This window comes from Artibeus jamaicensis, unplaced genomic scaffold (assembly GCF_021234435.1).
Source record: "Artibeus jamaicensis isolate MK-2021 breed Jamaican fruit bat unplaced genomic scaffold, CSHL_Jam_final contig_685, whole genome shotgun sequence".
NCBI classification, from domain to species: Eukaryota; Metazoa; Chordata; class Mammalia; order Chiroptera; family Phyllostomidae; genus Artibeus; species Artibeus jamaicensis.
The window spans coordinates 26,360,842-26,384,353 of record NW_026521924.1 but is presented as its reverse complement, the minus strand read 5'-3'; the positions used below and the strand labels follow the sequence as shown (position 1 = coordinate 26,384,353).

The following is a 23,512-nucleotide window of genomic DNA, read 5'->3' as shown; positions in this document are numbered from 1 at the left end:
CACAGAGCATCTCTAAACAGTAAGTGTAGTGGGGAGAATCCACCCAAAGGCTACAAAAGCATTTCTCCTAGGCTGACAGGAAAGGAGAACTGAGAGAGTTAGGGAGCCCCTGGGGAGAGAATTGGATTCGAAGGGGCCCTGGGACAGATTTTAGTGGTGATGTGCTGGTAAGTGTGGAAAAACTGCTCTCCAGGGGAAAAAGACTGTGTGTGTGTGTGTGTGTGTGTGTGTGTGTGTGTGTGTGTGTGAATTTTCCTGGGATGAAGAATGTGTTTGTTGCACAAAACTGACAAATCTACAAATAATAAAAACACTTCACTGAAAATACTCTTTATTATAAATTCCGTACCACCAATTAATTCTCACAGAATGTTTATGTATTTATTTTTTGCCAAACTCCTGTTCCCCCGAACAGCTGTGACTGCCAAGGAGCCTTGACCCCACCAAAGTAACTGCTGATAACGAGCCGACCGCCGGACTCAGCAGGAAGTCGCTCACCGCCGTGGTTCCCACACAGACACTGGTGCAATTTCTGCTCACGCCACTGAGTCAGAAGAGAGGGACGCAGTGAAGGTGGAGGCCGGAGCTCCTTCATCACTGACATGAGCAACGTGCCGGCCAGACTGGATAACGGCTCACGTCCTGGAGCCGAGTTTCCGCAATTTTTTGTGCCATTCCCAAGGTACTGGCTTTAGACACAACAGACACAGTTTTAAGTATAATTGGCACTGTTAACATTATAGCCATCATGTTCTTAGGACTGTAAAACCAACACAATAAATCAAGCCTGGATTTTCAATGGTCCCCAATCTCCATGGTGCGAATACCAAGCTCCCCATGGCCAGTGTCAAGAGACCTACAGGAAGGATGTCGTTGAAGGGGGGACCAGGAAGGAGCGCTCAATCTCTCCCCTATGTCCCTCCTACGATACAAAAGACACAAATAACCTTGAGAGCACAGGTAACAGTAAAATGTGGTAAAATAAGGAAGGAAGTGATGACTTTTTTAGTATTTGTCTCCTTTGTTTTTAATACAATTTACTTAATTATAACTTTAAGAAACTTAATTTCTTTTAGTGGCTGTGTTTAACAACCAGCTTGCGAAGATCCTGAAAATTTAACAATCAGCTCTCACAAGCCAGGACAAGCCGGCTCCGGCACACCACTGGATCTAAGGGAAGTACAGGCGCCCTTAAAATGGTCCAATTTGGGATTTTCTGACTTCACGATGGTGTGAAAACAATACACAGATGTAGTTTGAATCCTGACCTGTCCTGGGCCAGTGATACGCAGTATAATACCCTGGCATGACACTGGACCTCGGCAGCGAGTCTCAGCTCCCAGGCTGCCACTCCATCACGCAGGTAAACAGCCGATACTCCGAGGTGTATTCGTTTTGTTCGATGACTGTGTCCAACGGGAGGCTAATTAACGTAAGTGTCCCGAGCACAGTTAAGGCAGGCTGGGCTAAGCTATGGTGTTTAATTGGTAAGGTGCATTAAATGCACTTTCGACTTTACGAAGGGTTCACGGGGATGTAGTCATGCCATAAGTCAAGGAGCATCTTGTTTCTGGGGCCAGAAAGGAGAGGAGAGGGGCTGAGGGACCAGAGTGCTGGGGGCTGTGTCAGCACCCAGACGTGCAGGCACGGTGACGAGGCCTCATCCAACGCCAGCACCCGGGCCTACTCTAGCTCTTCATCCTCAGCATCCAGGAACTCCTTGCCGGTCCCTTCCTTTGCCAGTGACCTCTGGCCTGAGCTCCCTGTTCAATCTCTATCTGACTCACCTGTTGGGGAACAACCCTTTATAATGTCCCAAAGGCAGGGGCCTGGGTACTGAGGTGAACAGACACCCCGGCCCCCCACTCCCTGACTAGCTAAATGGGACCAGCTGAAGACTTTCGTGAAGGGAGACAGAGTGACATACACCCCGGGGGGCATAATCGCCCCAGACTGAAAAGGCAGACACTGGAGCTCCAGGGAGCTGTTACTCACCCAGGGTCCACAGCTGCCAAGAGGTGCGGGCAGCACTGACAACCAGGTTTGTCGGCCCCCAGGCAGCTTTCTGCATGAAGAGGCAACCAGCACCATCCCGGCATCGCCTCCAGCAGGCGTTCCGTGCTCTTGGATGTTAGCGCACACGGCTCTGGACTGCTATTGGCCTCTCCACCGATAAAACGTCCCTCCCCAAGAAAGGCAATGCACGACCTGAGACCAGGTCGAGTACCCATGTTGAGTATTTGTTGTATTACCAGCAGTTAGAATCCCAACTCACCGGTGTCGGAAGCCATCTTTAAGAACAACCTGACCCAGGGGACCCACTGTACATATGGGGGAAACTGAGGCCCAAGGTCACACAGCAATGACACCAGCAGAATCAGGACTAGAACTCAAGCCTCCTGTCAACCAGTCTGGGCTGCTGGTGAACGGCAAATATTCTGGGTAAGAGAATTAGAGGGGTGAACAAAACCGATCTCTGAAAGCCAAACAAACAGGCTTCCACCTCACTGAAGAGTCCCAGCCAGATGAAAAAAGGGAGCAGAGAATATGGTATCCTCAGCTGGATTTAGGGGTGATACCAGAAGAGACTTCCTGCCAGGTCTGGTACCCCAGAGATTCTTTGAGAAGGCCCAGGGAACAGCGGAAACGCCATAGGATGTTCTCATTATAAGTCCTGCAGAGATGTGCAGTCAGTGGGGAAACTGAGGCAAGAAGGCAGAGCCTGAGACTGAACACGAAGAGTTCTGGGTGCTCAGACTTTCGTCCTTTCCACCCTCCCACAAAAGACCTCCTCTGGGGCAGGGGTCAGTCTCAAAGGACCACCTAGAACTTGTGCTCTGGGGCCCAGGCAAGCAGGGAGCTGGACACAGTCTGCTAAAACCACGGTCCTGGCATTTTCCAAGCAGATGGACTCCTCAGGAGGCCACAGAGACCTTCATGCGGCTGTACTGGACACCAGATGTGCTCTGCCGGTGGCCAAAGCTCGGGGCAAACCTGTCAAGCAGAGGTGAGTAGTCAGCGGGTGGCAGGGCCTGGGAGCCTTCCTGGAGGAGACGGCAATGGAGCATCCCCTGGGACCCCTTGTCCCATCCCCGCCGTGCTCCCACCTGTCCCTTCCTACTTCCTGCCTTAACATGCATGTCCATCTTCTGAATGTCCCGACTGCTCCTCTGGGTCTCCTGTGCCTGCCCTTGCCTATTTTGTCGGCCTGCCTATTTTCTGTCCCTCTCCGTCTAGAATGGAAGCTTCATGAGGACAAGGGTCTTCTCCATCTTATTCTCAGCCATGTAGCCTATGGCCCAGGACACTGCCTGGCACACCAACCACTTGCCCTGGCTGGTATGGCTCAGTGGACTGAGTACTGGCCTGCAAACCAAAGGGTCACTGGTTCAATTCCCAGTCAGGGCACATGCCTGAGTTCCGGGCCAGGTCCCTAGCAGGGGATGTTCGAGAAGCAACCACGCATTGATGTTTCTCTCCTTTTCCTTCTCCCTCCTTTCCCCTCTCTAAAAAAAATCAATAAAATCTTTAAAAATAAATAAATAAATGCCCACTGAATAAGTGGATTAAGCCCACAGTTCTTTGCACGAGGTTTTTTTATTTTATTTTATTTACTTATTTATTTTTTAAATGACAGGAATTTTTTTAAAGATTTTATTTATTTATCTTTAGAGGGGAAGGGAAGGAGAGAGGGAAAGAAACATCAATGTATGGTTGCCTTTCATGCATCCCCTGCTGGGAACTGGCCTGCAGGGAACCGGCCTGCAACCCCGGTATGTGCCCTGACTGGGAATCGAACCGCGATTGTCTGGTTCGCAGGCCCGTGCTCAGTCTACTGAGCTACACCAGCCAGGGCTGCACGAGGTTTTAAAAGGCCACAGTCATAATGTTTGGTTTCGCCAAGCTTCCACGACTCGAAGATTCTCTGGTTTCAGAGATTCTACTCTTCCAACGTCCGGGGATTCCACAATTGCACGATTTAAAGGTTTAAGCTGGGCTTATAGTCAAAGGAAAGAAACTCTGCTGTAGGAAGGCACAAAGGCAGCTCGAAGACACATAAAGACAGGGAAAAAACACGCAGTGTCTGGGCAGTACCAGAGGCAAGCGGAAGAGGAACCCGCTCCCTTGCAGAAGGCAGCCGAAGTCCTGCAGTGGGGGGCTCGGGATGGATGGGACTCTCCCCCACGCCCGCCCTGTCCCCCTTACCGTCGCCTCTGGAATTGCTGGTCTATCTCTGCCAACGACTGGCCTTTTGTTTCAGGGACAAATAAGTAGATGAAGCCCAGACCAAGGACGGCGGTCAGCCCATACAGCAGGAAGGTCCAGGACAAGCCGATGGTGCCTGGGAACAGGGGGAGGGATTGTAGGCAGTGTGCGGCCAACTGGCTGGTTCCAGGTCGCACAGGGAAAGTCAGTTCACCTACAGAGGGTTCTCCAGATGGTTGATTTGCAGAAGGACCAACAACTGTCAGGTAAGGACCTTCCAGCAGGAGTAGACTGGTTGTCCCAGAGGTGGGCAAATGATCACGGCTCAGACCCCAAACCCGACAAGGGCATTTTGCCTTTTCTGGGGAAGCCCACTCACCCACACTGAAAACTCTACCAGTGGAGTGCGCTCGGGATCTGAAAACATGAGCGGAGGGAAAATAATACTCCCCTCAACAGCGAACCAGCTGTGGGACGCAGGCTTGGCAAAGCCCAGCTGCAAAAAGAATCCTCTCCCTTTATCTGACACCAGTTTTCCTTTGGGAAATGACTCCAGCCAGCTTCTGGTCCACTGGTTGGCGAGGTAGCCTCCATGTCCACACCCCAACCCCAGGGTGGGTTATGACCCAGGCCTGGAGCCTAGGGTACGGAAACAGCCCTCTAGCCACAGTGATTGATTCGGGGGCATGTGACCTTGCTGCCAATGAGAAGCAGTTCTAGGTCTCGGGGAGGAGCCACTGGCAAAAAAAATGCTCTCTTTCCAAGGGGCTGCCAATCCGAGGAGACCTGCCACCTGGAGGTGGAGGTGTCTGCCTGAGAGTGAAGCCCACGGTGTGGGAAGCAAGCAGAGTGGAGAGAGATGAAAGATGGCCACAGTTGTACTGGAGCTGCTGGATCAGCCGTGCGTGAAGCTGACGGCTTTGTGAGTCCTCACAAAAATACTCCCTTTGGTTCATAAACTGGCTTGCATCAGGTTTCCTGTCATTTGTACCCAGACCAATAAGGAAGCCCTGGCTCTGTCGTGGTGGGGGGACATTATTCCTGCATCTAGAAGGAACTGGACCAAGGAATTAGGTCAGGAGGACTCACCGATGAGGTCGAGGAAGGAGAGGCTGATGAAGAGGTTGGCGGCCCAGTTGAAGCTGTTACAGAAGGCGAAGGCCCTCCCTCGGATCTCCGCGGGGTAGATCTCGCTGAGGACAAGCCAGGTCACTAGGACAGGAGGGCAGGGAGGGCTCCTAGGCTGGGGCCGGGGCGGGGCCGGGGCCTGCACCCACACCCACAGTCCAGCAGGCAGCCTCCCACTGGCGTGATTCACATGGAGTCAGGCTCCTGACACCACATTCTCCCCGCTGCTTCCCCACCCGGCTGTAAGAATCCCTTTAGCGTGACCAACAGTCCTGGTTTCCCCAGGACGGACGAGGGTGCCTGGCACACAGGAGTTTTAGTGTCTTGGGCAAACCCGGGTGGCTGGTCATTCCTATGCATTACATTCCCTTCAAGTAGAATTTTTTGAGTGAGCTAGCTACCCAGAAGCTAATTCAGGTGTTATAAAGCCTGAAGCTTAAATGATTTGGGGGCTTTTTTTTTTTTTTAGTAAAAAATATAAAAATCAGGCCCCTGCCCTCAAAAGGAGTGTCTGGAAATATGCGAGGGGCCCTGACGCTAAAGCTTCACTGGCTTTACAGTCGAGGCCCCTCTAGTGTCCTTCTGAGACCCGGAGGGATACCGTCCCCAAGCTGCCCCCTAAAGGGTAGGAAGCTGAGTGACCTGCAGGAAACTCCCGCCTACCTGGTCCAAATCCAAAGGAGAAGGCGCTCACAAAGAGCATCATGCAGACCAGGGCGGTCCAGTGCAGCAGGGCTCGCCCGGGGGCAGGAGAAGGCGATGCCTGGGAGGTGGTGCTCAGGGCTGGCCCAGGAGGGGTTGTGGGGTCCCCAGCTCTGGGGTGGCGCCTGGTTTTCCCAGAGGTTGACGAGACTGGCTCCCCTTGGTTCTTGCTGGTTGTTGGCGGTGGATGTGAAGGCAATCCCATTGGCTGGTCCAAGTCTCCAGGGAGGTTTGCTAGCCCGGTGGCATTGGGCGTGGCCAGGCAACTTGGGCCTGAGTCCATGGGCACAGCAAAGCTGACGAGGCCTATGCCACTGACTGACAGGGCCATAAGGGCACAGCCAGCTAGTAATAGGGCCCTGCGGCCCGCTCGGTCCACCAGCCCCATGGCAGTCAGGGTAGCTGCCACCTTTACAGCGCCGAGCCCCACTGAGGCCAGCACAGCGGAGGATCCCCCACGGAAGCCGACCGAGTGAAAGATGGTGGAGGCATAGCACAGCACATTGGGCTGCCCTGTCAGCTGCTGGAAAAGCACCAGCCCCAGCCCCACGGTGGTCCGGCCTCGCATGTTATCCCGTTCCCTGAAGAGGTCCAGGAAGGAGTATCTTGGCCTCCCCAGGCACAGCCTGCTGGCCTCACCTCCCTGGAGCGGGATGAGGTCCCTGTGAGCTGTGGCCTCATCTGTATCAGCAGGGAGAATGAGGAGGCTGAGGGACTGCAGGACAGCAGGAGCAGCAGCCCAGCCGAACATATGCCTCCATCCCTGGGGGACACCGGCCAGTGCGTAGTTGAGTGCGTAGGACAGCAGGATGCCCAGAGTAATGCCTGCCTCGTAGAGGGACACCAGCACTCCCCGCTGCCGTGGTCCCACCAGCTCTGACACGTAGATACAGCAGGCCATGGAGGAGAGGGAGATGGCAAAGCCAGCCACTGAGCGGCCCAGGACCAGCCAGGCCAGGGAGCCAGCCAGGCCCAGGCTCAGGCTGCCTACCAACAGCACTACGTTGCTCCCGAGGATGGCATGCTTCCTGCCGTAGCGATCGATGAGGAAGCCCCCTACCAGGGAGGCGAGCAGAGCCCCCAGGAGCAGGCTGCCCACCAGGAACTCCTGCTCCAAGCAGCTTAGCCCGAAGTCAAGTTGCAGCGGCAGCAGCGCACCTGATATGACTGCCAGTTCATAACCAAAGGTCAAGCCCCCCAGCAAAGACACAGAGGCACACAGGGGCAGGAGGGGCGGTGGGTGGCCTGGAAAACAAAAGTGACGGGGACCAAAGTCAGAATGGTTCCTTGCCCAGAGCCTCTACCCATCCAACTCCTCTCCATCTATCAGCTGCTCCATCTGTTCATTCAGCTACTCCACCCATCTACCTACTCATTTATCCATCCATCATCCATCGAGCCATCTACTCATCTTCCACCATCCATCCACTCCTTCCTGTATCCACCCATCTCTTCATCAATCTACTCTACCCATTCACCTCTCTATCCACTCACTGATCCATCCATCCATCCATCCTTCATCCACCCATTCACTCCTTCCTTCATCCATTCACACATCTATTTATGGACCAATCTACCCATCCCTTCATCACACACTCCTCCATTTATCTATCTACTCCACCCATCACATATTCATCCGTTGACTTGTGCACTCATATGCCCCTTCATTCACCCAAACGTTGACCCATTTATTGACCCATCTGTCTGCAAATACATCCACTCATCCCTCCATCTTTGTATTCCATCCCTTACGTACCCATACATGCAAGCACCCACCCACCCACCCAACCATTCATTCAAGAACTTATTTATCTGGCATCTGCAATACACCAAGCCATATTCTTGGGGCTGACAATACAGTGGTGTTACTAAGGGTCTGATGTTCTCATAGAAAAAGCCAGACGATGAGCAAATATATATGTGTTATAACTTACACAACAGGGAAAGGGGACTGAGAGTGGTTGGGGACTTCTATTTTAAGTAGGGTAGTCAGCTAAGGCCTCTCTGAAGAGGGAAAATTCAAACGGAGGGTAATCAATGAAGTGAGGGTAAAAGTCCTACAAAATATGGAAGAAAAAAACATTCTAGACAGAGGGACAGCGAGAACCGAGGCCCTGAAGCAGGACGGGTTTTGGTATGACTGAACAATAACTATTAATATGAATAGCTAGTGCTTATATGGCACTTACTAAGCACCAGACCCTGTTTTAGGAGCTTCCCATGTACGTACCCACTTAATTCCTCATTTACAACAACCCTATTACACATTATTATTGGCATTATCCTCCAAGACACAGAGAAGTTAAGACAGTCTCTCATGGTCACACAGAAAGGATGTGGTAGCGCTGAGGTAGCCAGAGAGTGCAGGCCTTTAGCCACCACGCTGTTCGGAGAGGAGGCCAGAGTGGCTGCAACACAGCGAGCGAGAGCGAGAGGAGATGGGGCCCGATGAGCTGGAGCGGCGCAGGGCACGAGGACTATGATGAGTTTTGCTGCTGCCGGGGGTGAATGCGTTTGAAGGCTTGAGCTGGGGAGAGAGGTGATCTCCGATCGTCACGGGCGCCTGTGGGGACTGGGCGCTTAAAATGCAGCCAATGTGATTAGGGAGTGGAATTTTAATTGTATTTAATTTTAATTAATTTAAATGTAAAAACAGCCACAGGTGGCTAGCGGCCACCGTATCAGCAGTTAAGTTATACGGTTTACTTTGATTTTTAAAAAAGGATTTATTTATTTATTTTTTTAGAGAGAGGTGAAGGGAGGGAGAAGGACAGGGAGAGAAACATTAATATGAGAGAGAAACATCAATCAGTTGCCTCTTGTACAGGCCTCCACTGGGGACCGGGCCACCACCCAGGCATGGGCCCTGACCAGAAATTGAACTGGTGATCTTTTGCCTTGCAGGACACTGCCCAACCAACTGAGCCACACAGGTCAGGGCTACTTTGAATTTTTAATTCACATATTTAAACTTAAATATTTCTGGAAGTATCTAGAGTAATCCGGCAGTTTCCATCTCACCCCATGCCCTTCGTGAGCCGGCCCAGCCGAGCCCCCCAGACCTGACCACAGCATCCATAACACCATAACCAGATCTACTGTCTTCTCCAGCCCAAACTGCACTTAAAGCGCTGCTCTGAGAACTTTAAGAGCAATAACTCATTTGCTTCTCACTACAACTTTTTGACCTGGGGTTCTGTATTATTTATGAACGAATACACAATCCGAGAGGTGAAGTGACTTGCCCAAGGTCAAAAGTAGTGAGTAGCTGTGCCTACATTCAAAGCCAGGACATCTGGCTCCATGGCCCATTCTCTTCACCACTCCATTAGAAAACCTTGGCATGATATGGTTCCAATCTGTTGTCGCTCATGTCTGCCTCTCCTCATCTCTGTTAGACAATATTTGCACAGCGGGGAGGAGTTTCATAGGTGGAAAAATGCCCCCCTTTCTGCTCAGCCTTCTCCCCATCGCTTCTGCCTCCGAGGGAAATAACCTCCTGTGTTCATTCACTGGCCGGCCTTGTCCCTCCTCATGACCATCAGCGAACATCCCGGGGAGACTGTGCTGCCCAGGCGCTGGCCCCGAGTCACCTCCGTTGGCCCCACCTCCCTCGGTTCTTGGAGTTTACAGCCAGAGAGGAAGGTCCTTCCGGTCCACATGAGGCAATCAGGGAAAGCACAGAATCGGGTTGCCATATCCTGGCTTCCTCTTGAGGTGAAAGGGAAGCAAGCCAAAGGGTTCAGAGGCAAAGTTGACTGTCTCCAGGTTTGGCTGGAAAATGCACTGGAGCAGATTCCAGCCACAGTGGTAAGAGAACGGCAAACACAAACATGAAATGGAACAGTCGTAATAAATCGTCACTTACTGAGTATCCCCTCTATGCAACTTTAGGCGCCTTCTTCAATTCATCTTTGTAACAACACTAGGTGGTGCGGCTCCAGTCACCCCCACTTTACAGATGAGGAAACTGAGGTCAGAGTGTTCTCACGGCCGAGAAGCAACAGGATCAGGACTGAAACACTGACCCATCTGACTCCCAGACCTACATACTTAAGAGCTTTGCTAAACTGACTTAAAGCAAGACGGGCTAATCAGGGATGGGTGGGGTGTGAGGAGAGCAGGGACACAGCAGGGTGAAGTGGAGGGGAGGTGAAGCTCTCGGGAAAACCCTACGTCACAAAACCTAGGGGAATGATACTGTCCCAGGGGCCACGAAGGGAAGTCTCAGAGGAGTCGGGGCCATTAGACATCATTCCCACAAGTCTTCCTCAACTTTCCAAGCCACATTTTCCACTTCCAACCAACTCCGCATGCCCCATTTGCTTACACCATTCTGCGGGTTCATTGATGTGTCCTCCTTAGCAAATTGGACAGGACAGGACACAGACACTGTCTCTGTGTCTCCAAGGGGCTGGGGAAGGGGCAGCCCAGCTTCGTCCTAACACCCAAGAGGGGCTCATGGGGTTCTTTCCGCTGAAAGAACCGATGACTGAGTTGGGGACCAGGGTGGGACCACCACGTGGCATTGCAGGGGCTGTGTCGGGGACATGGGAACCTATTCTAATGCTACTCGGCAACCACAGGGACCCTGTGACAGCCTAAGTCAGACGGTGTCATTCTACTCAGAGCCCTCCGAGGCTCCCCCTTCTCTCTGAAAATAGTCAACGCCCTTACAGTGACCTTCAAGGTCCCGCAGCATCTGCCTCCTCTCACTCTGCTCCTCCGGCCACACCAGGCTCCTTGCTGTTCCTCCTCACTCCAAGCACGTCTCCACTCAAGGCTTTTTTCCAGCTCTCACCTCTGATGGGGAAGCCCTCCCCTCCATGCCAAGGGCTCCTTCCCTCCTTCCCTCTGCTCTCCGGTCAAACATCACCTTCTCCTGAGCCCTTCCCTGGTCCTCTACCTATAATAGCAACCTCCCCATAGCATCCAGCACTTTGTATCCCCTTTCCCTGCTTGTTTTTTTTCCTCCCTGATACTCATCACTGTCTGAAATAACTACATATTTTACATATTTGTTGTTCTTCTCTACCAGAATGTCAGCCCCAAAGAACAGGAATTGTTCGTTTAGCTGTCTCCCTGATCCTGAGGAAAGTACATGGCACATAGTAGGCACTCAGTAAATACTCATTTAAGAATAAAGGGATGAATGAATGAACGAACTCTGGGGATGCAGGAAGTCCAGAGAGAAAGGATCTTGGCTCTTGAGCATCTGGCAAGGTCCAGGGCCTAGAAGGAGCCATGGGCAGGAATAGAGCAAATCCTGGCCCCCAAATTAGGGCTCTGGAGCTGGAATTGGTGGGCAGCTATGCTGTTACCCTGTGCATGAGAGGCTGGGTGGTGCAGCGGTCAAGAATGCAGACAAGAGCCAGAGTGCTGGGGTTCCATCCCAGCTTCTCTTCTTCGCAACCGTGACCCTGTGCAGCTCACTTGACCTCGCTGAGCCTCCCCATCTATACAGGAGGAAACTAGTCCTACCTGCCTCAGATGCCTGCCTACCTTGTAGCCAGTGTGAGCTAGTATGATTCTCCACAGAACAGCGCGCAGTTTTTTAAGGCACAATTCAGGTCATGTCCCACTCAAGCTTAAAACCCATCTCTCCCTTCTTATGTCATGTGGAATAAAAGCCACGCTTCTCACTATAAACTACAAAGTCCTGCATAATCCAGTCTTTGCCCACCTCTCTGACTCTCCCTTTGCTCACCGGGCTCCAGCCACGCTGCCCTGGACCACGCAAGCTTACTCCTGCCTCAGGGCCCTTGCACTTGCTGTTCCTTTAATCCGGAAGCCCTCCTCTCAGGTTTTAGCAAGCCCACTTCTTTTGAGACTGAGGTTTATGCTGTCTGCCACCACCCAGCCAAAAAGCAGAGGCAGGGATTGGATTATAATCATGCTTTTATTAATCTCAGAGCCCAGCACTCTGAGAAGGGGGCAGGTAAAAACCCAAACACATGCAGGGGAAACGTGGGAATTTGGGAGGGGGAAACTCCAAGGAGAAGCACAGATGTGCTGTTTCTCTGGAGATTAAGGGGAGGGGAGCTGAAAGGGGGGTCTGCAGCTTCTTCCGGGGCTGGCTCCTTTTGTTCCGTGTTATCTCTCCATTTGCATCAGCCTTCCCCTCTTCCCTGAACACCTGTGGTTTATGGCCAGGGAGGTGACCATGTTTTCTGGTCAGGGAGGAGCAGTATAAACCATTTGCTCTCTAGTGTCCTGGGTCAGGGGAGATAAGATCTCGCAATTCACCAGGTGGCTGTAAGTTGCTCAAACTGATGGGCCTTGTTTCATTTTCTTGTCTCAGTTCCCCCATTCCACTCACCCAGGAATTTTCCTGGCATCTTCCTATCTGTCTCAATACCTCAGATCCAAAGCCTCCTGGTCCCCGAGGCCCTCCCTTCCTGCTTCCATCACTGCTGTCACACCACCTTATTCTGTATGTTCCTCTGAGTCCCCAGTGTCTGCCGCACGGTAGGTGAATGAATGACAGAGTGACCTTTTGAGGCTCTGAATCCAGAGAAAGATGTAAAAACCTTGGTCCCTGTAGCAACAAAGAAATTCCCGGTACCCGCACACAGTGCCGCATTCTGATCCCCCCTATCTCCCTTCTGTTGAATTATTTCCAGAGCAGGGGTTTTGTCTGTTTTGTTCACCGCAGCATCCTCAGCCCCGGTGAACAGTGGTGTTCGGGTGATCGATTAATGGATTTTGCTCCTTGCGGAGCCTCTGTTTCTTCATCTGCAGGCTAGAACAATCTCACTTGCCTGGGCTTGATGTAAGGTTGGAAGCGGGTAAGAGAGGGTCTGGCCCAAGTGAGCGCTCAGTACTGAGGAAGGAACTCTCTCGAGTCACCCTCATCTGGGCAGAAAGGAGTTTGGAAGGAAGTTCGCCCAGGTCCCTTCCCAGGCCCCAGGCAAGGCCTGGTGTGTGGGGCCCGCCGCCGCCCAAGTGGGCGGTATCTGGTCAGGGGGTGCAGCAAGGGGCGGAGGGGCGCGCACTGATGGGGTCTCGGGGACTCCCTGGCGGGAAGCGCCTGGTTGCGACTTACCCATAGCGAGCAGGACACCCAGGCGTGCTGCGGGCGCTGAGGGGCCAGGAGCACATCCCCGGACCGGTGTCCCCACAGTGGCCGCCGACAAACTTTCTGGCCGGCCCGCCTCCGCCCCTCCCTTCTGCCTGCCCGCCCCCAGCGCCGCTGCCACGTAGGCCGGGCCTGGCCCCCTGTGTCTGGAGGCGTGAGAGAGGGGCGCCCGAGCCAGGCTGGGGCCCCCACTCGCTGTCCTCCCGGGGAGAGATGTCTCCTACCGTCCTCCCCCAAGCTGCTGCCCCTTGTCACTCCTGTTGGGGGCTCACACAGGTTTCCCCCTCCAACCACCCACCTCCCCCCTCAGGGAAGAAACTTCCCAATTACTTCAGTCCACGTGGATCTGGTCTCCAATGTGTACACACACACACACACACACACACACACACACACACTCATGCCTTTACAGTAATGGGGACACAGACATATTCACTTCAGCCGCTCACTCTCCCAGGGATTCATCCTTGATCCATTGGACGCAGGTTTGGACACCTCCCAAATGACCACAGGCACCGTGCCATCCCCTTGGGGATGGGCTTGGAGAACAAAACAGATTTGTTTGTTCTTGTGCAATTCTTGTGCAAATTTTGTTTGTTCTTTCTAGTGGGGGGAGAAAAGAGTTAAATAACCAGCCAGGGAGGTACCAGCTAAGGTAAAGGCTAGGCAGAGAATTAAACTGGGGTGATGGGCAGGCGCAGGCGGCTGCTTCAGCCCGGGGTCTGGGAAGGCTGTTCGGAGGAGGGCTGAGCCCTCAGGTTCCGGGAAGAAGGAAGAGCAAAGGAACAGCCCTGCAGTGGAAGGAGCTTATGCGGTATTAAAAAAAAACCACAACAATAACCACAGAAATAAAGCCAGAGTGTCTGGGACACAGCAGGCGACTGATAGGGAGAGTCTAATCAAGCATTTCAGCAGCATCTTCAAAAACGGCTTTCTTTGAGGGTGAGCGGGACCTAGTGACTCATTTCTAACAAAGAGAATACAGCAGAAGTGACTATGTCATTTTGGAGATTAGGTTGTAAAAGACTTCATCTTGCTCATCCTCTCCTGACCTCTCACTCATTCACGCTGATGAAGCCACCTGCCATGCCATGAGCTGCCCAATGGAGAGGCCCACGTGGCAAGAAGTGAGGGGGACTTCCAGGCAATAGCCAGCAAGGAACCAAGGCCCATGAAGGTATAAATTCTGTCACCAATCAAATACTGACACAAACAAACAGAAAACACAGTCCGTGACAGTGTAAAAGAGAAGAGCCTCATAGGGACGCCAAGCTTATCAAAGTTGGGTTTTGTCTCTTCTGAGAAGCCAGGAGGGCTTCCCTGAGGAAGTGATATTTGAGCTGGGAAGGAAAAGATGTCTAGATGGGCCTAGGAAACGAAGAGAGGAAAGAGAAGTGGGATCTAGCAGGTGCAAGGGCTCTGCAGCAAGAGGGAGCCCGGCAAGAACAAGAGAAGGCAATTATGTTGGAAGATTCCAGGGCAAAGGGAGTTTGGTGGGAGATGGGTCTGGAAAACAGGACATAGTGGTTCCATGCAGGACCCCACGGGTCTTTAAGTACAGTGGGGAGCCGTTGAAAAGTTTTAAACTAGGTTACCTGCCATAGAAGCCAGAAGCAGTCTGACCATAGCAAGCCTGAGACCTGTAAATATGTTTGCACAATGCATTTTCCAAAGGCGGGGTTCAGGCAGATTTAGTAACTATAGAACTAGAAGGTTATGTGGACACTAACAATGAGCGATAATGCAGCCACACGCTTGGGAGGCTGGGCGTTACAAATCGAGTTGGTTTGGGGTGAACTTTGAGAAGTCTGGGTTGATGGAAGTTGCTGGAAACCACAGTATGCCACCATGGAGGGTCTGAGGTTGAATACGTGACCTGCGCTGTGCTGAATGGAGCCGCAGAGCTGAGAGTTGGCGTCGCGGCAACCCTAGGACCAACGGGCCTTTTTTTCTACAGTATTTCAGAGTCCCAATGATAGACAGGAGAAGGAAAATGAATATATGAGGAGTGTATGCAACCCAATAGACACCCTCACGGGCAACATCTTCATTTTAATACGCAATGATCAAAGTAAAACTGATTATATCTTCGTGGTGACAATGATGACATTGACACTCAAAGAAATGATGCTTCTTGCTGCCTTACACACTGTGCCAGACACCTTTCGTTATCTCCTTAATAACAACACCCAGCTCAGGGAAAGAACTGAGATTCTGGAGAAAGTTTTTCTCGAGCCGGTCCACCGTTATCCGGAGAGAGCGCCGAAGAACTGGGAGGCGGGGCCACGAAAGTCTTCTCGAAGGGCTTCAGAAAGAGCCGGAAAGTTGGGAGGCGGAACCACTTGCGCAAAGCGGAAGTGCCGGCGTCCGATTGGCCGGAGAGAGCCGAGGGTTTCCGGAGAGAGCCGAGAATTTCCGGAGCGAGCCGTTGGGCAGAGCCGAGGGTCGCGGAGGTACAGTCATGGCGGCGGCCGGTGCTGCAGCTGGTGAGACGGACGAGGAACCGGCGGCGGAGGCCGTGGCGTTGGCCGCGGCGCGGGAGCGGAGCAGCCGCTTCTTGAGCGGACTGGAGCTGGTGAAGCAGGGCGCCGAGGCGCGCGTGTTTCGCGGCCGCTTCCAGGGCCGCGCGGCCGTAGTGAAGCACCGCTTCCCCAAGGGCTACCGGCACCCGGCGCTGGAGGCGCGGCTCAGCCGGCGGCGGACCGTGCAGGAGGCCCGGGCGCTGCTCCGCTGCCGCCGCGCAGGTGAGACGGCCCGGCTCGGGGGCATGGGGAGGCCCGAGGCTCCGGGGTCCGGGCGACGCGGGTGCGGGACTCCCCTGCGCCGAGTGCCTTCTGCGTGGCCTTGGGTATTTAAGAAATGCCATCCTTTCCTACCTCTCTTCTTCCATTAATTCTTAAGGAGCCTCTTGGCCTTGTAGCGACGAACCTTTGTCCTGGAGCCATTGAGACTGGTTCGGTCCCCGGTTCTGCCACTGTTGCTCGACGTTGAGCACCTTATTTAACCACCCTCAGTCTCGGTTTCCTCTTTTGTGCCGTCTCGGTGTGTGATCATTGTCTCTTCATTTCTTTTACAAACCAGAATACAAGTAGTTACCCTGGAGCCAGGCCCTCTGAGTGCAAGTGTCCACACTACTGTCCTATCAACACGTTATTTAACCTCTCAGCCTGTTCCCTCACCTGTAAAGGGAACTCACAGTTGCAGTAATAATCTCCTAGGGATATTGGGACCATTAGATGAGTGTGTATGCCACCTGTTACATTTGGCTGTATGACTGGCACATAGCGCTTGATAAAGTTGGCTGTCATTAAATAGCTTATTTTTGTTTTCATTACAACACCATGTGCGCCATCACTGAAACCTGTTCTCAGATGAGAAACTGAGTCTCAGAGAGGGGAAGTAACTTGCCCAAGGTTAGTGACTCAGCTAGTTAGTGACCGAGCCCGGTCCTCAGCTCACATCGCTCTGACTCAGAAAAACGGGCTTTTCATAGACACCTGTGTACACCTGGACATTGTTAGGTGCTGGGAGATCGGGAAAAAATTCAGTAGTGAACTAGCAGGCATATCCTCCTTGGATTTAATGAAGTTATTTGTGTGTTCATACTTTCTTTTTGCATCCTCTCTAGGAGGTAAGTTTCATTAAGCAGGGATGTGGTGGTGTTATTTCCTGCTGTATTTTCCCCCGCCCCCTCCCCCTATATTCCCACTATCTAGAAGTGTTCTGTGCATGGTTGACATTCAGTAAAAATTCATTAAATCTTTGGAAGTCTTGTTCTCATGTTACAGAAATGGAGATGTAGAGAAATTGATGTGACATTAAGGTTATACAAGTGTTCGACGGAGTGTAAATGAGGTTTTATTCAAGGGTCTTAGAATTTGCAAATCAGAAACGCTACCAGGTATCACCCAGAGTGTACCGAAGGAAAGAGACAAGTTGAGAGTTCTAGTAACAAGTTCATTCTTGAGAAGAATCAGACCTGTATCTTAGCCTCTGCGTTGGTCTGAGATGGTAACTCTCCAGGTGAGTGGCAGCCTGCGGCGTAATGGTGTCAGGTGGTCTGGATCCATGAATATTGTTTCCGAAGTTCTTCAGGGGCTATCTGTGGTATTTATGTACTTTCCCAGGTATGTATACACAACTGAACAGTTTAAGTCCTCAGGCTAGTTCAAGTTAAGTAAAATCTCATGCTTCTGCTCACCTGGTCTGCACCACTTTGGTCAGCTTGGCTGTGCAGACTCCACTGTAAGTCAGCTTAGCTGACTGTGTCTTGTTTGCTTCACTCCTTCATCACAACTGATAAGGAAGGGAGATGGGATTGGACTCGTCCTTTGTGACTTTGGACTTGAATCTCAAAGCCAGTACTTGGCTTGGCCTCCTGCTTGTGTCCTCATCAGATAGATAGTTCTTTACTTGGGCTGCTCTTACCCTTCTGGTTTGCTTTTGTTTTTTTGTTTTTTGAAAAAAGCAGGAACGAAGTCTGGGTGGAAAGCGGGAGGGAGCTCTGGCACTGCCGAACTTCGCTGTGGGGCGGTGTAAGGCACAGTCGGCCGACCGTGAGCAGGGGGTGCTTTCAGATGGGTTAAGTTAGACCACTCTACAGCATTTCTCAGTTGTGTCCCTGAGATTAGCAGATATCCACTGTAAAAAAACTGGATCAGCCTTGGAAATTTAAGCTTAACACTAGGGAAAAAATGTATCTAATTCAGTAACTGGCTCCATCTTGATTGCAGGGATCTCCGCCCCCGTCGTCTTTTTTGTGGATTACGCTTCCAACTGCTTGTTCATGGAAGAAATTGAAGGCTCGGTGACTGTTCGAGATTATATTCAGTCCATCATGGAGACTGAAAAAACTCCCGAAAGGCTCCTTGGCTTGGCCCAGACGGTTGGGCAGGTTTTGGCTCGCATGCATGACGAAGACCTCGTTCACGGCGACCTCACCACCTCGAACATGCTCCTGAGGCCACCTCCGGAGCAGCTGCACATTGTGCTCATAGACTTTGGGCTGAGTTTCATCTCGGCGCTTCCAGAAGACAAGGGGGTTGACCTGTACGTGCTGGAGAAGGCCTTCCTCAGCACCCACCCCAACACCGAGAGTGTGTTCGAGGCCTGTCTGAAGAGCTACTCTGCCTCCTCCAAAAAGGCCAAGCCAGTGCTCAAAAAACTTGATGAAGTGCGCCTGAGAGGAAGGAAGAGGTCCATGGTCGGGTAGGAGCCTACGCGTGACGGCCACAGACAGAGAGGCCGTTTTCTTCGAGTACATTTGAAGGGATGCCATGAGCGTGGATTAGGCCTGAAAAAGCCAGGCCGTTTCTGTGTGCTGTCTGTGGTCAGGTTCCTTATGCCATTATTCCCTGCGGTCGGTTGTTCCCCCCGCGTCTGTCCGTCCCCCGTGTTCTAGGAGGGACTGAGTATACAGCAAACCTGGGACGGGTGTCTGCCGCGGGTACATGGGCGTGACATTCAAGAACATAGAACCACATCGTGAGACGATTCTACTGATTCCTGGTGAGACCAGAACAGTCTCAGTGACAGTGTGTCTTTACCGGCCCTTTTAACCCCACGTTGGTTTCTCTGCTGTGTTCATGACACTCTTCTCAAAAGCATTGTAGAGGGGTGCACCCCGCATTTTTAAAATGTAGAGTCATAGGCCAGGAGATGCTACATGTGCCTCATGTGTGGTATGGTGGACACTGTTTTGTGAGACTTTATACATATGTAAATACAGACACAGGTGTGTACTGGGTTTAAAGGAAAATGTATTTTTGAGGGTCATGGTGGGAAAAGAGGATGAAAATACGTGACTAATTTCTCTTAAAAACCTTTTATATGACATTGTCTTTATATTTGTAGCTTTGTAATTTTATGTTAACTTCTAATTAAGACAAGTGGTCGAATACAGTTCCTGTTAGTTTATGTAGGTAAAAGAATGAATCGATTTGTATCACCGGCAGTAAGTAGATAGAGCAAAATTGATGAAGTGGTTGGGAATGACCACAGTTTGACGAAGCCTGGTTTAGGGGAAGGTAGAGGAAAACCGAATCGGGATGCCAAGTGCCACTGACCAGCTCACACTTAACCTTGCCCAGCTTCGGTTGCTTGCCCCAGAGGAAGTGAGTGTGGAAGGTGTAGTGAAACCCTTTTGCTCCTTGTCGGCTCCAGCTCACAAGTGAGTGCAAGTAAGTGTTCCGAGAGCAGCTGTGTGCCTGGCGCCAGGGTGGGCACCTGGTGCAGTGGGAGCAAGACGGACGCGGTGCCTGTCCGCGTGGAGGGAGCATTCAGGTGGACTGAGTCTGACCTGTGTCTGTTCCCTTTGGCACGGCCTACACCCTTCCTGGGCAGTGGTGACCTGTAGAGAGAACTAGCGCCACCACCTGGTCACTATGTGCCAGGCATTTTCATCTGGGATCTGAAAGAACTCTGCACTAGGTGTCGCCCCATTTCATAGATGGAGAAACAGGCTCAGACTGCCGTCAGCTTGTCCAAGACGGCACAGGGAGCAAGGGCTACTTTCACCTGCCTCCAAAGCCCATGTTCTTTCCACTGACCCTTTAAGAAGCGACATGCTGGATACGACAGGCCTGTCTTAGGGAATGCATTGACGTGTGGAACACTTCCCAAGATCTCCAAGGGCTACAGGAGCTGGCAGTTCTTTTTCAGTGAGTGTCCTCCACACGGCAGAGGGCTCATTCCACAGGGTCCTCACAGGTACCCTGCGGTGGATTGAGGCTGACGGGGACCTGGCTGGGGAACGACCGGTTGACCCATGTGTGCGATGGGTAAGCAGCAGATCCCTGGCACTCACTGCGTGCCGGGTACTGGAGATGCACAGGGAATACGAGGGCCGCCCTTGCTCTCCTGGGAAGCGTAGTCTAAGCACCCACGACACATGTGCTGTAAAGGGTGCTGAGATCCTGAGTGAGCTCGGGGCGGGGGGGGGGCTGGTCAGGGAGCTAAGACGTGCAGGAGAACCGGGAGACGGGATGTGTGCCCAGGCAGAAAGAAGGGCATCGTGTGCAGAGTTGGTGAGGGAGGAACATCCTCACAGAACGAAGCCAGTGTGGCTGCTTTGCATCGAGCCGGGGGGGGGGGGGGCGGGCAGGAATGAGATCAGAGCGGTGGCTGAGGGTCTTGTAACAGGGTTGGGTTCTATTCTTCATGGGCCACAGAGAGTTTTAAACAGGGAGACCTGTTTTGAAAGGATTCCACTGGTACAAAAAGGACTAAAGGGGGCAAGAGTGGAAGCAGGAAGTGGGTGAGAAGGTTACGCAGCTGACTGGGCCGGTGATGATGGTAACTTGGGGGTGGAGGCGTGGGTGAGCATGCTGTAAACTGACGCCCACTGGTGTGAGTGAGGTGGCTGCCAGCAGCCGTGGGGAAGCGGAACTGATCCCTGCAGGCACTGAGAGGGAGAGGGGCGCGGCCAACTGGAGAAACTTCACAGATGTTCCCGGGAGTGCTCTGTACTCGGCCCACGGCACTGACCGGCCTAATTGGGCAGCGGATCCTTCCGCAGTTCAGTGCCTCACACAGTGCAGAGACACCCTCCGTGTGAATTCCCTCCCGAAACCCCCCAGGCAGGAGTGACAGTCCCCACATTGTAGACGAGGAAACACTCTGAGCAATACAAAATACCATGTCCTAACGTCACAGTAAGTGGCAGAAGTAGGACGCAAGCCCACATTTTTAACAACAATTTGCTGAGAAGTTTGAAGTACTTTATGTGCATTAACCCATTTCACAGAGGAGGCGACTGAGGCAGAGAGAAATTAAATTGCCCAAGGTCACCCAACTAGTGGGCGGCATAGGCAGGGACATGTGATGTGACGCTGAGATGTGCCCAGCACTCAGAAGGACATGGCCCACATCTCCTAGAATATTTCAAAGAGCCTCGTGGGCAGTCCTGGCGTAGTGAGTGCCCGTGCAGGCGTGTTCCGGTTACATTAGATGTGCCGTACACACTAGCATCAAGTGCTGGCTGAGCGGCTCTGGGAACCACCTACAGTATTGAAGCACGTGAGGTACAATCTGCTGTAACTAAGAAAGTCAATCCTAATCCTGGTCCGGTTCCAATGACATTTTAATTACAAAAACAAGCAGCTGGCTTGTGGGCCACCCACTTGCCAATTTGATTTTTTAAAATACATTAAAACATTTGTCTCGATTCCTGAGTGTTTAGGTGCCCCCTTAAGTTGTGCCCTAATAAGAGCCTCTCTCGCCTATTCCCAGTCAGCTGGCTGTCTCTGACTGTGACCATGTGCTTTCAAGGGCCTGTTCCAAACCTCTTTTTGGGGAACCGGGAGTCTCCTTTCTGGTCCTGAATTCAGGGCACTGCAACTCCATAGCGCCAAATTCCCTTTTCCCAAGCCCAGAGGAGTAGCTCTCTCTTGCCACCAGAGGTCGCAAGTTACCGTCATTCCCGGTGCAAAGCTATAAACCAGAATCTTCCCTCCCATTCTTCCTCCGGCACTTCCTTCTCTTCCTCCATCCCTCCTCTTTCTTCCTTTCTCCTCCCTCCTCCTCCTTCCCTCTTTTCTTCCCATTTCCCTCTCTTGAACTTGTTCATTTATTCCCTCCACACTTCAGCTGGGCATCCATGTATGGCGAGCGAGCACCACGCCAATCACTCAGGATGCAGGGAGCAAGACGGACATGGGGATGCCTGCTCCCATCCCATCTTATTTTGGTCACCATTCTCACTCCTTCAGTCGCACACGCACTAGACACACTTTTCCACGTAGCCAGGCGCCTCCCTCAGTGGATCAAAAGGTCTGGGGCTGGGCTGAGAATTTGCATTTCTAACAAGCTCCCAGGTGATGCTGAGGCTGCCTTTCTGAGAACCACTGCCCTAAAGAAACTCAGGGTATCTCAGGAGACAAACTACACCCGTGTTACGGAAGAGGAAGCTGGGGCTCAGAGATGCCGAGAAACTTGCCCAGAGTCGTCATCCTGTAAATAGCAGAGATCATGCAGACATTGTTGCCTAGCAAAAGCTCCACCGTCCCCTCCATCCCTTTTGGACAGAGCCTCACTTGTTCAGCTATTTCTTAGTGGAAAACAGCTTTATCTCAGAGAATCTCAGATTGGTCGTTGATACAGGGTGGTCACATGACCTTTATCTGACGAATAAGACACAAGAGGGAATCTGCACAGTTGTTTTGGGGAAGATACTGCTTCTTGTAGAAGACGAAAGGGATGTGAGAATTCTCTCCATGCCCAGACTCCCACACCTGCCCATCAACATTTCCTGCCTTTAAATGCAGTGGTGATAATTGGGGATTCAGCAGCCATCTTGAGACCATGAGGCCACTCCTGGCCACTCCTGCAGGTAAAGGGTCAATGAGAAGAGGACCATGGAATAGAGAAATGGACAGAATATAACTTCATCCCTAGTGACATCAGACGTTCAACCTCTTCTCCTTGACTTACTGCATGCATAAGTAAACATCTTTAAAGCTGTTGCTTTAATCAGGTTTGCTTTCGTTTGAAGCCAAGAGTTTATAATCAAAAGAGATACAGATTCCAGTCTCCAAAGCCATGTTTGTTTCGTGACATCTATGCCTTCCTGGGCCAGGTCGGGGCATGTTGGGCAGCAAGGGCATCTATCTAGATCAAAGGGAGCGAGCAATGGCAGGAGGATGCCAGAACCTGCTCCCCAGGAACCCCGAGGCAAGAACACAGGACTGAAGTTCAGCCTACTCAGGGCCTGGCCCGTCTCTGCCACCTACTTCCTCTTTGAGTTTGGGAAAAACTACAGACTTCCCTGGGCCTCAGTTCCCCATCTGTAAGACGAAGGGTCATACCCTCGGCCATGCAGCCATTCCCAGCCGGCCCTCTGGCCGAGGCCACCTGGTCAGAATTCTCTGAAGATCATGCCATCCCTCTTCCAAACACTCCAGTGTTCCCACCTCAGTCAAGGTCAGTAGGCCCTCCTGCCCTGCCCCAGCCCTTTCTGACCCCTGCTGGTCATTCTGAGTCAGCCACACCGTTCTTCCAAGTCTCGCTCCCGTCCCAGGGCTTTTGTGTTTGCTGTTCCCGTTGCCTGCAACACTGTTCCCACGGGTCCTCGTGTGGCTGCCTCCCTCACTTCCTGCCGCTCTCCAGCAAGCACCACTGTCTTCCCAGAGCGTGCTGTGTGAAAGGTAACACCCCCAGCCCTCCCGATCTGCCTCCCCAGCTTTAGCTCCGCACCCACTCACGAGCAACTGCTGTCTTCCATGTTTCTGTGCCCAGTTGCTTCCATCTGCTCCAGGGGCAGGGGGCCTTGCTGGTGCCACTGCCTCTGCCCTAATATCCATGGTTAGGTGCCTGGAAAGTGGTGGGTAGTGGTAGGTATTAGTGGGTGCTCTGTAAACATGTACGGGATTGCAATGAATTCTCTTATACAAACCCAACCTG

At 52.2% G+C, this 23,512-nt stretch overlaps 2 protein-coding genes across 2 annotated transcripts; one reads left to right on the top strand and one right to left on the bottom strand.

Moving 5' to 3' along the window:
* Nucleotides 1-367: 367 nt before the first annotated feature.
* SLC2A10 (solute carrier family 2 member 10) lies at nt 368-14,202 on the bottom strand. Its single transcript, XM_037164585.2, has 6 exons — nt 14,174-14,202; nt 13,082-13,260; nt 5,998-7,281; nt 5,296-5,418; nt 4,207-4,342; nt 368-2,994 (listed from the first exon to the last, which is right to left on the bottom strand). Exons 1-6 carry the CDS (start codon nt 14,200-14,202, stop codon nt 2,916-2,918), a joined length of 1,830 nt encoding a protein of 609 aa, XP_037020480.2. The 3' UTR covers nt 368-2,915.
* Nucleotides 14,203-15,513: 1,311 nt separating this feature from the next.
* Nucleotides 15,514-19,030, top strand: TP53RK (TP53 regulating kinase). The gene is made up of 2 exons (XM_037164606.2): nt 15,514-15,858; nt 17,848-19,030. Exons 1-2 carry the CDS (start codon nt 15,576-15,578, stop codon nt 18,324-18,326), a joined length of 762 nt encoding a protein of 253 aa, XP_037020501.2. The 5' UTR covers nt 15,514-15,575; the 3' UTR covers nt 18,327-19,030.
* The last annotated feature ends 4,482 nt before the right edge of the window (nt 19,031-23,512 follow it).